Raw genomic sequence first — 12,594 nt, forward strand, 5'->3', positions numbered from 1 at the left:
ACACATGAAGACTTCGAAGATGCAGAATAATTCTGCAAGGCATTTCACTTATTTAAAGAGCTTCTCAAAGTCTGTGTAGTCAATCACGTAGAACAAAGAATAGATATTGTTTTGTTTCAGGGAAGAGGAATACTGCTCGACAAATAGAGAGTTAATTCAGTTATCACAGTCGAGTTCAGGTCGGAATGGGAAGAAAATAAGTGCACCAGTATAAGGTAGATATTGTTCCAAAAATAAAATGGCTCGCCCTACATCAAGTTATGTGGTATTATACCCACAATCCACCCTTTCACAGATTAATTCCTTCTCCGCATCCCATGCTACACAAAACAAGGCGTGCAACCGTGCTGCTCTCCGGTACTGCGCAAGAAACGAATTCATGGTTTTCATTAGGTTCAGTAAGGTTCCTGAAGGTCCAAGAATACTAGAGCAAACAGTGACAAAGTTCATCAGCTTCTTTCTTGCCAAGTATAGCCATCAAATGAGAACCAAGTCAGACAGTATGTTCCTCCTCTGCATTGCTACTTGCTACTGGAGGTCCTGAACATTAGGCAGGAAACATCCCAGGTAGCTCAAGAATAACCCTGAGCAGAATATTTATTTGTCCATAGTAAAACTAGTAGTTTGTATTTGTACAGGAGAGCACAAGAACTGCTGGGAGGCACACAACTAAACAGCAACTTCAGAATCAAGGAATCAAGGAAGAGAAATGTCTTCATCTCAGCAGAAATTATGAGGCTGCCTAAATAAAGACTTCAACAATTAAGAAGTAGCAGCAGTTTGCCACCATGGATAACAGCACTTGTTTGAGCAACAGAATCACCAAAAGTTCTCACTAGATACTGTAGAGGTGTATTATATACAAAATGCTTCATATGTATGTTTATCACTTATGACATGTTTTATGCTTCTACGGAATATGAGTAGTTGGATATCCTGACTTGGAGGACTTGTAAATAAATCTCTGTGCACATCCTGAATCCCAAGAATAAATCGGAAACCCAATCCTAAGAAGTGATAGATGGATTTTCCTACCTATATGTGTTGCATAATGACAGGTAAGAGATACTGTGCATTTAAGGAGGGAGCAAGGCAAGTAAGCACAACTCCAACATTTCAGAAGCTAATTCTAAGCAGTACTATTTGAAAAGAACAGGATTTCTAATAAGGACATAAAGTCAGTCTACAAATAGGACAATGAATAATTTCATCTTCAGAGTGATTGCTTCCCACAGCGCTGAAGTTCATGAACTCAGATAATAGTTCAACTACAGACAGAACGCATGCGGGAAAGGCTGGAGGAACATGGCTCTGAAAGCCAAGCAAGGTGGATTGACTGCTGGGGTATCTCACAGTACCATTTCATCTGTTTACTCTGTCTAACCCTACAACATAGGGGTAGGGAGAGGACCACACGTACCAGAAGGAACACCTAAAGTGGCAATGCTATTGACATGACCACTTCCACACCCTCCACACCCCCCCGAAATGCAAGATCTCTGTTTAACCTACTGTCACCAATTCTTAGCTGGTAGAAGATTTGAGATCCAAGCAAAGTAGCTATATCAAGTGTTATCAGCATTTATGTATGTTCAGATGCAAGACAAAGATATCAACATCACTGATTCACTGAGTTTAGCTGATACCCTCCACTTAAGTTATGCAAATCCTCTTCAGCAAAAAGCATGGAAGCCTCCTCAACAAGATGTGCCAACACAGAAAAAGACCAGATTTGGTTTACACTAACTGCAAGTGGCTGATAGTCCTAAAAACTTCATCAAAAGTTCAAATGTCTCTTCTGTAGTCTCATTTCTTTAATCAGAGATGGCCCTTGAAGAATTCTCAGTCTTCCTAAGTTTGTCTTGTCATTTAAGTTTTGTTTTCTTTCTGACTTTTTTCCCCACATTTTCCCAATTGTTGAAAGCTGAGCTGGGATTTATCAAGCACTTGGCTTTTGTCATTCCCAGATGGGTCACATTCCTTCCACACAATGGATGTACCAACATTTCCCAGTTGTTGCCTTGCTACAGAATAGGTTCTGAAATGAGAAATACAAGAGAAAGTCAATAATGTTTATTATGCATAGTATACACCATACTACTTACATCAAGAAAAAAAAATAGTAATTTCTAAATATCAATTGTTGCACCAAACTACTCAGTTCTGGGATTAAAAACACCAGAAGAAACAACTGGTATTTGGAAACTGTGCATTAAGACCAGGTGTTTCTTTTACATAGAAGCAGGAGGAGAAACATGGACAAAAGCATGCCTAAAACACGTTAGTTTTTCTGGTGACAAATGTAGCAGTTTACTACTTCTCCCCATCTCTAACACAAGGTGCTAGCAGGAATTAAGTTCGCTAAATCAAAGAACTGAAGAACAAGGCAAAGCCACACTGCAACAGCAGTTGTGTATCAAGTTAAGGGTATTTGGTGGAAGGGCAAAGCAATTAAGAAATGTGAAGGAGCTAGGCTTCTTTTTGTTAGATTTAAAAATTGCACCAACCGACACTAAGGTCTGAGGGTGCTATGCTCTATTAAAGCAACACAAGCAACAGAAGTGGAATTTGTTATTCATATGACAAACAGTACCTAGGCTGCTGAATTTTAAAGAAAAAAAGAAAAATCACTGCAAAGAAAAATCACTGTCTTGACAAGGAGCAAGTCTGGCAACCTGTAAACCAGCTTTTGGCTACAGAAGTCTCTTTTGAGGACAGCATATTTTCATTTTAATTTGACAAGTTAGCTGCTATTTCATTCACAGTTAAGAAATCAACTGGAAAAAACAGGAAGGCTTGCTTAGTATCTTACAATTGACTACATCTACAATTCTGGAGGGCATCAGGAACTCAAAGCAGGTCAGTTCTATTTTTTAAGGAAGTACTTTTTATAGTTAATGAATTAAACAGTTTTTTTCTGAGTCTATTTCAGGAGATTGAGATGAAGTTTAGAAAGCTCTTAATGTGTTAAGACTAACAAGTACGAGTTTCCAACCAGCATTCAAGCTAAATTCATACTAGCACCTTACTTTCACAAATCAAAACAAAGTAAATGTTTGTCCACTACTGTTACTAACAGGAGGAAACTTGAGACACTAACTCAATTGACTTCAACCACATGAACACAGTCTGCACATGCAAATGTTTATAACATTTTAAGCATGTAGAAGCATCTTCTCCTTTGTAGAAAAAGCTGCAAGCTAACATCTTTTCAGTTAGAAGTAGATTAGAGAAGCTTAGGAAAATAACGGTATATATGCAATGCACAGTTAGGATCTATCAAACTTATGGCACAGGCACCACTATATTATGCAGCCAAACTACTTTATCACAGACTTTTCCAAAATCTCCCCCAACCCCTTCAACCAAAATCCCTGGATAGGAAACTTCTTCATTCCTCCTCTACACAGACTAGTGATAAAACCACTGAAACTCGCACTGCATTCAATACCATCGGCACAAATAGCAGTTTTCTATGATGTAATTGTGCATAACATACTCAGCCTTGCTTTAATATATGTTTATTCACAGTCCATTTGGCTGTATCTTTCACTGGTATACATATTACAAACATGATGTACCTGTTGAAATTATAGTACCTACCACAAACTTTCCTGCAAAAATTTTGTTGCTTTACCATTTTCAGTACTTCAGCATTTTAAGTGATCACAACCAATACACTCCATAGTAGATATGAATTTGAAAACTGCTTAGATCTTTCCCCCAGAAACCTTACTACACACAGACAGGAACTATTTAGACACACTGCACACAAAAACACATACCTGGTTCAGAAAGTCCAGCACACTTCAAACCACGGCTTCTTCAGACTTATTTGATGCTGCCATCAACAACATAGCTTGAAGTGATTTATTCCCAAGATCGTGATGTGGCCTCTGCACCACAATGTCTTTGTCTATGCCATGAAAGGAGTGTACTCCTCAGCTGCCTCCATGCAAATCTCCTACAATCCAGTGATATAGCTGCAACTCTACTCAAGAACATCTTGCAGTCCATGGATGAAGAAAGTACCAAGAGCATAATCCTCATCCATTGTTGAAGAAGAGGCCTCCTTCCTCCCCTGGAATGGTCGGTGTGCTTCACTTCCATTGTAGCACTCATCCTAGCTTTCCTCCCAAAACAACTTCTGAGCAAACTGTATCCAACTCAGCAAAATATTTACACATCCAATCATACGCCAGATTATTCCACATTAAGAAATTCAGCTGTAGCAGCATCCATATTTCAAAGAATTCAGATACCCAGAGGCAGTGAACAGCATGTTGCTTCTGTGATTTTTCAGATATATTCCACAAACTTCTAATAACGAACAGGCAGAGATGAATCAAATAGTTGTTGGCAAAAAGTTGTGTAATAAATCCAGACAAATGAAGCAATTTAGACAAGGAAAACCCAGCAATCTCATGTTGTACCAGAAGAGTAGAAATTTGCTTGTACTATGAAAATTACTATACAGCATATGTCATCTACAGCAGGTATCACATGTGGAGACTGTTTTGGTCGATGACAGGTGGATCTTCCACAGCTCAAATACTACAGCAATTTGTGCTATTTGTTAACAAACACATGTTGTTGTGCAATAGCCTTCACGCTTGCAGAGGCATCCAAACACAGTTTAGCAGTGATAGGTCTGGTGTAACCAAAGTCCAAAAGAGCAGCAAGAAAATAATGACTGGAAGTGCTTATAGAAAGCTGTGGCAGTGAATAGTGAGACCAACTAAGATTACTTGGGGTCTGAAAAGGGAGCTGTAATATGAGACAGGAAGCCAACAAAGGCATAAACTGAGGATGGGATCACAATTAAGTTGCAGGAGAAAGAGGGGACTTAAGTAGCTGTGATTACAAAAAAAGGAAGGCCAGGCAAGAAAGTTACAATCAAGGGAAGTCATTAAAGAGAAGAAGATATTGAGAAAGAATTTTATTAAACAAGGAAATAATGAGGTTAAGTAAAACACTAGAAGGAAGAGGGAAATAATTCAAAGGAAAAAGCAGACAAGTTAGTGAAGCTGAAGTTTATGGTTGTGGCCAAAGTATCAGTCAGATATCAATTAAGACAGGGAGAAATTGTGACTCTCAAAGCACTACCTTTAAGCATTTGGCAACAAGACCAGAATATACTAGACAAATAGACCAGATTTTGAAATGCTTTAAAATTTAACACCATTTGATTTATTTTCCAAAGATTTTACATGTTCAGTGTCCAGAAAAATATGGATTAAAAGCTCCAGTGCCACAAACAAAACAAGCAGGTGTTTTATAAGCTTGCCTCAGACAGGTCTGCTAGTTTAGACGAACCTTGGCCCTCAGCAAACCCCTGATGCTGGAATCCTCACTGTCCTTCCTGAAAAAAGTTCGTCAATGCATGAGCACCCCAACTCAAAGGATTTTTTTTTTTTTTTGGAAGTTCTCCCAGCATCAGCATGCCTTGGTTCTGATCCACAGCTTCCCCTATTAATCCAGTTCTCAATGTAACAAACCAAGACTAGCTGTTGCTGCACAACAGCTTCGACACATATGCAGATTGAATCTGAAAGATCCAACACCTCACCCTTGATCTAGGCCATGACTAGAAGAATGCTTCCCCGAAGGAAAAGGATGTCTTTGGTACCAACACAATGCAAGAGCCTTGTGATATGTGCAAGACAAGCCGCTGTTCCAGGATATTTACCTTTCTGCAAGCAGGACAAAGTCCATTCTCATCAGTGCGGATACGATGCCAACAGAAACGACAGATTTGGTAGCCACAGGTGCAAGGGAAGAAGTTGATGTCATCAATTTCCAGAGGCTCCATGCAAAGGGGGCATTCCACAGGGTCTTCCTTAGCATCAGGGCTGCGAGACATCTTTATATGTTCGCAGAGCAGCAAAAGTTTATAATAACTTAATAGACAGAGGAGAAGGTCAGCACTTGAAGGTCTGCAAGAGGGGAAAAAAAGGTGATTAATACTTTTGACAATCTTTCTTTTGCACCTTTTAATACTTTCATTCTTCACCGCTTTCCTTCTCCCCAACAAGTTATCTAGCAACACACAAGTTACTCCCTAATAAACTTGGGGGGTCTCTTCCTACTTATGAGTCACACGAGTAATATGAAAGATGGTACTGGTGATGTACCTCTCTAGGTGGATAGGCAAGCACTTCTTTGGCAGTTCACTAGCCTATTTGGATTTCAAACTGTACAGCTGCAAAAAAATGCTCAACAGTGTACACCATACATTGATTCTAAGTGCTGTTAGTTCCTTTAACTATTGCTTTCTTGAAATCTACAAATCCAAAGTCAAATCCTTGAATGCAGAACTTCATGTTTAAGATCAATTAATTCCTTTGCTCAGCGACTTGGAACAATCAGAGATTTAGAACAACATTTAGGTCATCCATTCAGACTTTTCAGTAGGGTTACCGAATTACTAAACAAAAACAAGGAAGTCTTCTTACTCAGGAGGATTCATTTCTTTGTCCATCACATTTTTTGGTCCAGAGACTGATCTCCGAGATCAGCCTTAGGACTATAGCATTAACTAAGACTTGTCAGGTACACAGTTTTCTACATGTGTTGGACAACTTTCATCAAGTCATTTATGCTTTTCATCAGCATCCAATTCACACCAAAGTCCAAATAAATACATGTGGTCAAAAAAACCCTAAGTTTTAACTTACACTGCAGCCCCAGTATGGCATTTCTGGATCAGAATTTTGAAGAGAACCAAAATTCAGGTCACCATTTTCTTAACTCATTTCTTGAACTCAGTCATTTGAGTATGCTTCAATTCTGCCCATTTAAGAATGCAGTACAAAAAAGTTACTTTCAGACTCAAAACAGGGCATATGCAATTATCACTGTACAAGCAATCAGTTAGGGCTTTTTCTTCTTTCTTTCTTTGTTTAAGTACCACTCCAGATATTTGAAGTTGTATCTAATCTCAGCAAGCTGTCTCAATCTGCTGCATGAAACATGCATGTAGATGGGACAAAATTAAAGGGCAACAGTAGAATTTTTAAGTGGACCTTTTGGAGGAAAAACCACCCCACCACAACCTAGAATCCCACTGAAAAGTACTGAAAAAGATGTGACCAGAACTGATAGTTGGATGGTCATACTTTCTGTAATAAACTACACCACTTCTTTACAAATAACTGAGCTCAAAAGTTCTCAAACATTACCAAATTCTTTTTACAATTATGCCTTTCCCAAAACATCAGTCATGCAATTATAATTTAACCACACGCACAATCCGGAGTCACCACTACTTTCCCAGAGAGTTTTGTTTCATTTCTAACCAAAAACTACTAGATCACGTACTATCCAATCTTTCTCCAGGCTTTTAGGAGGAAGTCCAGAAATAAAGTCTCACATCCACCTACTCGAAGAAGAGTGACATTTACTCCTGTTCTGGAAACAAGATGACTGAATGTTTTGTGATCAAACCCTTGCTCACAAATTTCTGTACATTGTAGTGTTAGCCTTATGTATCTTTGGTTTGAAACTGTAACAACTACAAAGAGCCAGTCCTCTTTATGATCTTCCACACTCTAAACCATACTTCCTTGCATGAAGTCTATCTTGCAAAGCCTGAGAGGTTCCAGCTCAAGTTGGGACCTCCCACCTTACACGATAGGATCCATTTAGCATCAGTCTGCAATACCTGTCCCTCTCCTGTACATCTCTTCAGGGACAAAAATTCCTCTGCAAGCAGACAGGAGAGAACCCTGAAGAAGAACAGCATACACAGACACACAGACAACCAAAGCATCACCCAGATACACAGCAGAGAGTATATAGCTTTGTACAGGAACAAGCACATTATACTTAGGTTAACCTGTGCTCACAGGCTGATACGAGAAGCCTAGACTATGCAATTTCCAGTAGCTTGGTAGGGAGTATAGCCTCTAGGCACGAGGTGCAGTTCTGGTAAACATACACCACTGCCCTAGAGAGAAGTTCCACTGTATTCTCACACAGAAGTAAGGACAAGAGAACAGATTTTAGAACTGGTAGCACAATTTCTCTATATGGCATGCAGAAGCAACAACACTGTCCTCTTTCTGACTTTCACAATGATTAAAATAAAAAAGTTAACCTCCTACAGTAATACTGCAGCTTTTACTTCATTATCTATGTTTTCATTAGTTCTATATTTACAATCATTTTGACAGGCTCAAAACCAGGTTCTGGGACCTTACCAGTGTTTTCTACAGAGAACACTAGCAAAATCTGACTTGAAGGAAAGGATCAGTTTGTTTGGGAGCTTTGTCTTGTTTTTTAAGAACTCATTCCCACTGGCTGAAGAGTGGGAGGGACTGCTGTTAAAAGGCCACAACACAATATTTAATTGCTTATTATGCAGATAACTTACACACATTTCTACATCAACCCTTACATTTTCTGCAAACTTTTCACACTTGTATAGCAGCAAAAAAATTACAATATGAAAGTAACTTTAAACTGAACCATGGGATAAACTGAATGGATTTTGTTCAGTTTAGATTTGGATTTGACTTTGTCACAGATCTCCAAACAACAGGTCAGTAAGCAGACAGCATATTCCCTTCGACTGTGTACTCATTCTGCCGCATGCTCAGCAGCTTTGAGCCTACTGAAACATGTCTAAATAAAGCTATACTACTACGAGTGAAGCTGTAGTTAAAAGTGCAATTTTGAAGAAACTTCAGCCACCACAGCAAAACTACTGAATTATGAAGTTACTATTTGGAATCTCTGCTAAGAACTGTCATCAGTTCATGTGAAAAAAGTGTGACATATTAGCTAGTGCCTCTGGGATATGCAGACAAGCTCTAACAAAACTGCAACACGATTAACATTTATGAGCTGTTTAAGTTAACACTAAGAGTTCAGCAGCTGCTAGCAATAATGCCAATAGCTTGCTTCAGTCAGCAAACGGCCCATTATTTTACAACAAGGAGTAAAGAGCAGCTGTGTGCCATGTTTCTTGAAACTAAGTAAAAAGCAATATTTATTTACTTGGGAAAAGACCATTCAAGCATCCCATTTAGAGATTCTCCACTGAAGTGTGTCTCCATTTCAGGAGGGTTTATTATACCAGGGTCTGCATCTCAACTCTGCATCAGAACAATGCTTGTTTTTTCAAAACTGGAATAACATGCATAGTAAGGGATCATTAATGAATTGTTCATATAGCACTACCAAGAAACACAGAGTAACTAATCAGCACTAAGGCTATTCCAAACAATTCAAGATTAACATCACAGGAAAAGTAACACAGCAATTACAAAAAACAAAAGACAGTATTACATGTTGTGTTTAACCCAGAGTATTTGGTCTTTGGTATCATATTCAAAGAGATTAAGTTAATAGCACCTCAAGAAAAAAGAAGGAAGGTTGCACACGTGTAAACACACAATACAAGCAGCTAGAATTTGTCCATACACTTTCCAAAACACCGACAACTGCAGTCAAACAGGGCTCCGACAGCTCCACATCCTGTTTACAGGAGACTCTGCCAAAACATTCATGCATGCAGGGATGGAGCAGAGGTGGACAGTGTCTAGCAGCATCTTTTAGATTTAGTGAATTTGTAATAGGTAATAACCAAAATATAGAAGGATATAGTTGTGTGTCTTATCCCTTCCATCATACCAAGTAATAAGCTCCTTTCTTTTCCAAACACATGCAAAATGAAATAAAATATTTTTCATTAATTTTTAAAAGTGCTTACTTAGTGGATTTGACAGCTGTGTCTAATCAGCTCCACTGTACAATTGTTTCTCTTGATGAAATCCTCCAAATTTTGCAGTTCGGAAAAAGAGATCCTACTATTTGAGGGTACTAACCTAAACACAATTTTACTTCTAATACAGCTAGTGATTTCAGTCCATTTAGGATGAAGATGTTGCCTTTCCCTTTTTCACTTGAGGTGAGCAAGTTTAGCTTCCAGCAGTTTATCTTCCCTATTTAATTTTAGAAGGGGTCATTAAAAAAAGGGGGGTGCAGGGGAAAAATCTTGTTATGCATTCTTTTTGCTCAAGTGAGCCAATTTGAGACTTGACACACATTCCCCCCTCCCCACAGTAGACACCAGAACATCTCCACTTGCTAGCAGTTCATTTAAGTAAACTGGTCCCTTAAACTTTAAGTCCAACCCCAGGAGGGCAGCTAGCTCCAGGGGAGCAATCCCCCACACAATGGGTTGAATACAGCCTTGCTACTTGCTTTAAGAGACTAGAAGTGTCACAGCCAAAAGTTTGCAAAATCTACTCATGAAAAAACTAAGTAAAGGACTCACATCCCAGAAAATATTTTGAGACTTAAGGCCTCTCGAAGGAAAAAAATCCAGACATGTGTTAGCTAATGTTTCACTTAAAGTTCAAACATACCTGACACTTGAAGTGAAACAGGTCGGAGTCTACACACCCAACCTTTAGTAAGGGCTCATTAAACTTACAAACAATTTAAACTTCATGGCCTTGTATCTTTTGAAACTCATCAGCACTGAGAATTCTCAAAAACGTGCTGCAGATGCTGCCTGTGTAACGCCACAGGGAAGGCAGCCGCCCCGCCCCCCCCCGACGAAGGATCAGTTCCCTTTCCACACTTAACCTCTGTGGTGATCCCACATACAAGCTGGAGGCAGAAAAGCAAGCAGACTACAAGCAGCTGAATGGTTTTATTCCTGTCTTGAATCAGGGGAGCAGCAGCAGTTCTGTCAGCACACTGCCTTCCTCCAGGCCAGTTCGGGGGCAGGGCGGGTGGAAGCACAGTGGCCTGAGACTCACATTTTGGACTACCTCCTCCTGCGAGTGACTCTGCTGAAAGGAAAGCAATCCTGATCTCCTTCAGTCTCTGAACCTAAGACTATCACTTCATTGCATTGCAGTGACCAGTGGAAGGTTTACATCAAACCTTTCATAGGCAGGCTGCAGAAAAAAGCCCATTTTTACTTTTCTGAGCACGCAGACCTGCAGGATGTCCAGCGAGTTAAGTCATTCAGGGCCCCACAGAGAACTCATATGGGAAGAAGTTCACATATGCATGTCCCAAATCATGGATGGATGTTCTAGTCATCAAAACATCTAGTCTTGTGTCTTAAGTCACCTGCACAATTCAGAAGAAATCTGAGGAACCTCCCCAGGCCACCTCTTTGACATACTACCCTCTACTTGCCTGTCATTTTTTGGAGCACTACACAAGGAGAGTGATCCCTTTCTCTCACCAGCGCTTCACTCACATTAAAATAGTGATATTTTACAGTCACCTGTTTAGCAACACTGATATAGGAGACGGCAGGAGCACTGAAAACAGGCTGTGCTTTTCTAAGTTTTGTGGCACTGTTACTGACTGAGAACAAAGACACCTCAGTGGCAAGCAAGTAGGCTCTTGAATTCATCCAAGTTAATTTTCATTTGAGACAGAGGGAAAGTTCACTTCCTATTTCTTTTTCCTGACCATGCTGAAGATTTAAAGCGAACTGTACTACTCGTTGCAAAATCATGCTCAGTAACTGCACAGTCCATTTTCTCTCATCTCTTCTCTGCAATAATGTTTATTATTCTATCTGTGGTCTGCAGCTGTATTTGGATCACAGTACGAAATACGCAAGAAGAGTTAAGAGGTAGACAAAGTCCCAAATGTTTAGAAAGTATGACCAGGAATCAGGTAGCCATCTCAGTATTTCTAAAACGCGCATTACACTAACTAGGATTATCCCCAAGTTGTTTAGCTCAAAGAGGACAAAACTGAAGTCTAGAGACTCCTCTGCTTTAAGCCTCCCTGCAGGTGCTTATGGAGTTCACTCTCACGGTTTCAGACTTTGAATTCTACCAGCATAAGCAGTTGTACTGTCACTTGAACCAACAAGACTGAAACATAACTATTTTTGCTGGGTCATAGTTTACCTAAATCAATCCTCCATCCAGTTCATCATACAGCCATGCAGGGAGCTTGCACCAGCATGGTGAAGCTATAGGAATGAGCACCTAGGCGTAGCAGCTGCTTGAGCAGCATACTCAGCAACAACGCAAAAAATCAGCCAAACAATTCACTAGATAAGTTTCAACCTAATGCCCTCATGGCACCCTAATAACAAAAACAGAAAAGTCAGATGCCACCTGCTAAATGCAAGGGAAACTAATCATTCTTTATAAACCCAGAGTGAACATAAACTATTTCAAGACAATTATGTGTCAAAAAAAGTTATATACCACAAAGATGCTTTTCTCTCATTTAAACTGAACCAAGTATTAGTCACTATCAGCTTATTGTTATAGCACTCAACTTTTATGCATAAAGGGCTACATACTATCAGTGACACACGAATGCCAAGTAAGAGATCATTTACTCAAATTACTTTCTTACAAATCATGAGCAGAATCAAGGTGTTAAACTTTATTTAGAAAGAAAATAGGCCAAATAAGACTGACAAATTCATCCACAAGCACATAGAGCTTTGGACACAATCATCCAAGATGACAACACTATCCTAGCATCTAGGTCAACTCATTCAATGAAATTAAAAGCATAATATTGCTCTGTAATTGTCTAAATTAGTTTCCCACATTCATTCGTGTTAGAACTTGAATGCTAGTTTTCATTATTTTC

The 12,594-nt window shown here is 39.4% G+C and overlaps 1 protein-coding gene across 15 annotated transcripts in view; it reads right to left on the bottom strand.

The window, feature by feature from the left end:
- The window catches only part of CNOT4 (CCR4-NOT transcription complex subunit 4), an 81,859-nt gene that overhangs the window by 39,211 nt on the left and 30,054 nt on the right, over positions 1 to 12,594 (bottom strand). For 14 of the 15 annotated variants that reach the window (XM_074826936.1, XM_074826947.1, XM_074826944.1 and 11 more), the window contains exon 2: positions 5,690 to 5,936. In XM_074826936.1, the coding sequence (XP_074683037.1) occupies positions 5,690 to 5,863 (174 nt within the window). In that variant the 5' untranslated portion in view covers positions 5,864 to 5,936. Of the gene's footprint in view, positions 1 to 5,689; positions 5,937 to 9,715; positions 10,575 to 12,594 lie in introns of those variants that run through there. The other variant, XM_074826940.1, reaches the window with a different exon arrangement.

Source organism: Strix aluco, chromosome 5, assembly GCF_031877795.1.
Source record: "Strix aluco isolate bStrAlu1 chromosome 5, bStrAlu1.hap1, whole genome shotgun sequence".
NCBI lineage: Eukaryota > Metazoa > Chordata > Aves > Strigiformes > Strigidae > Strix > Strix aluco.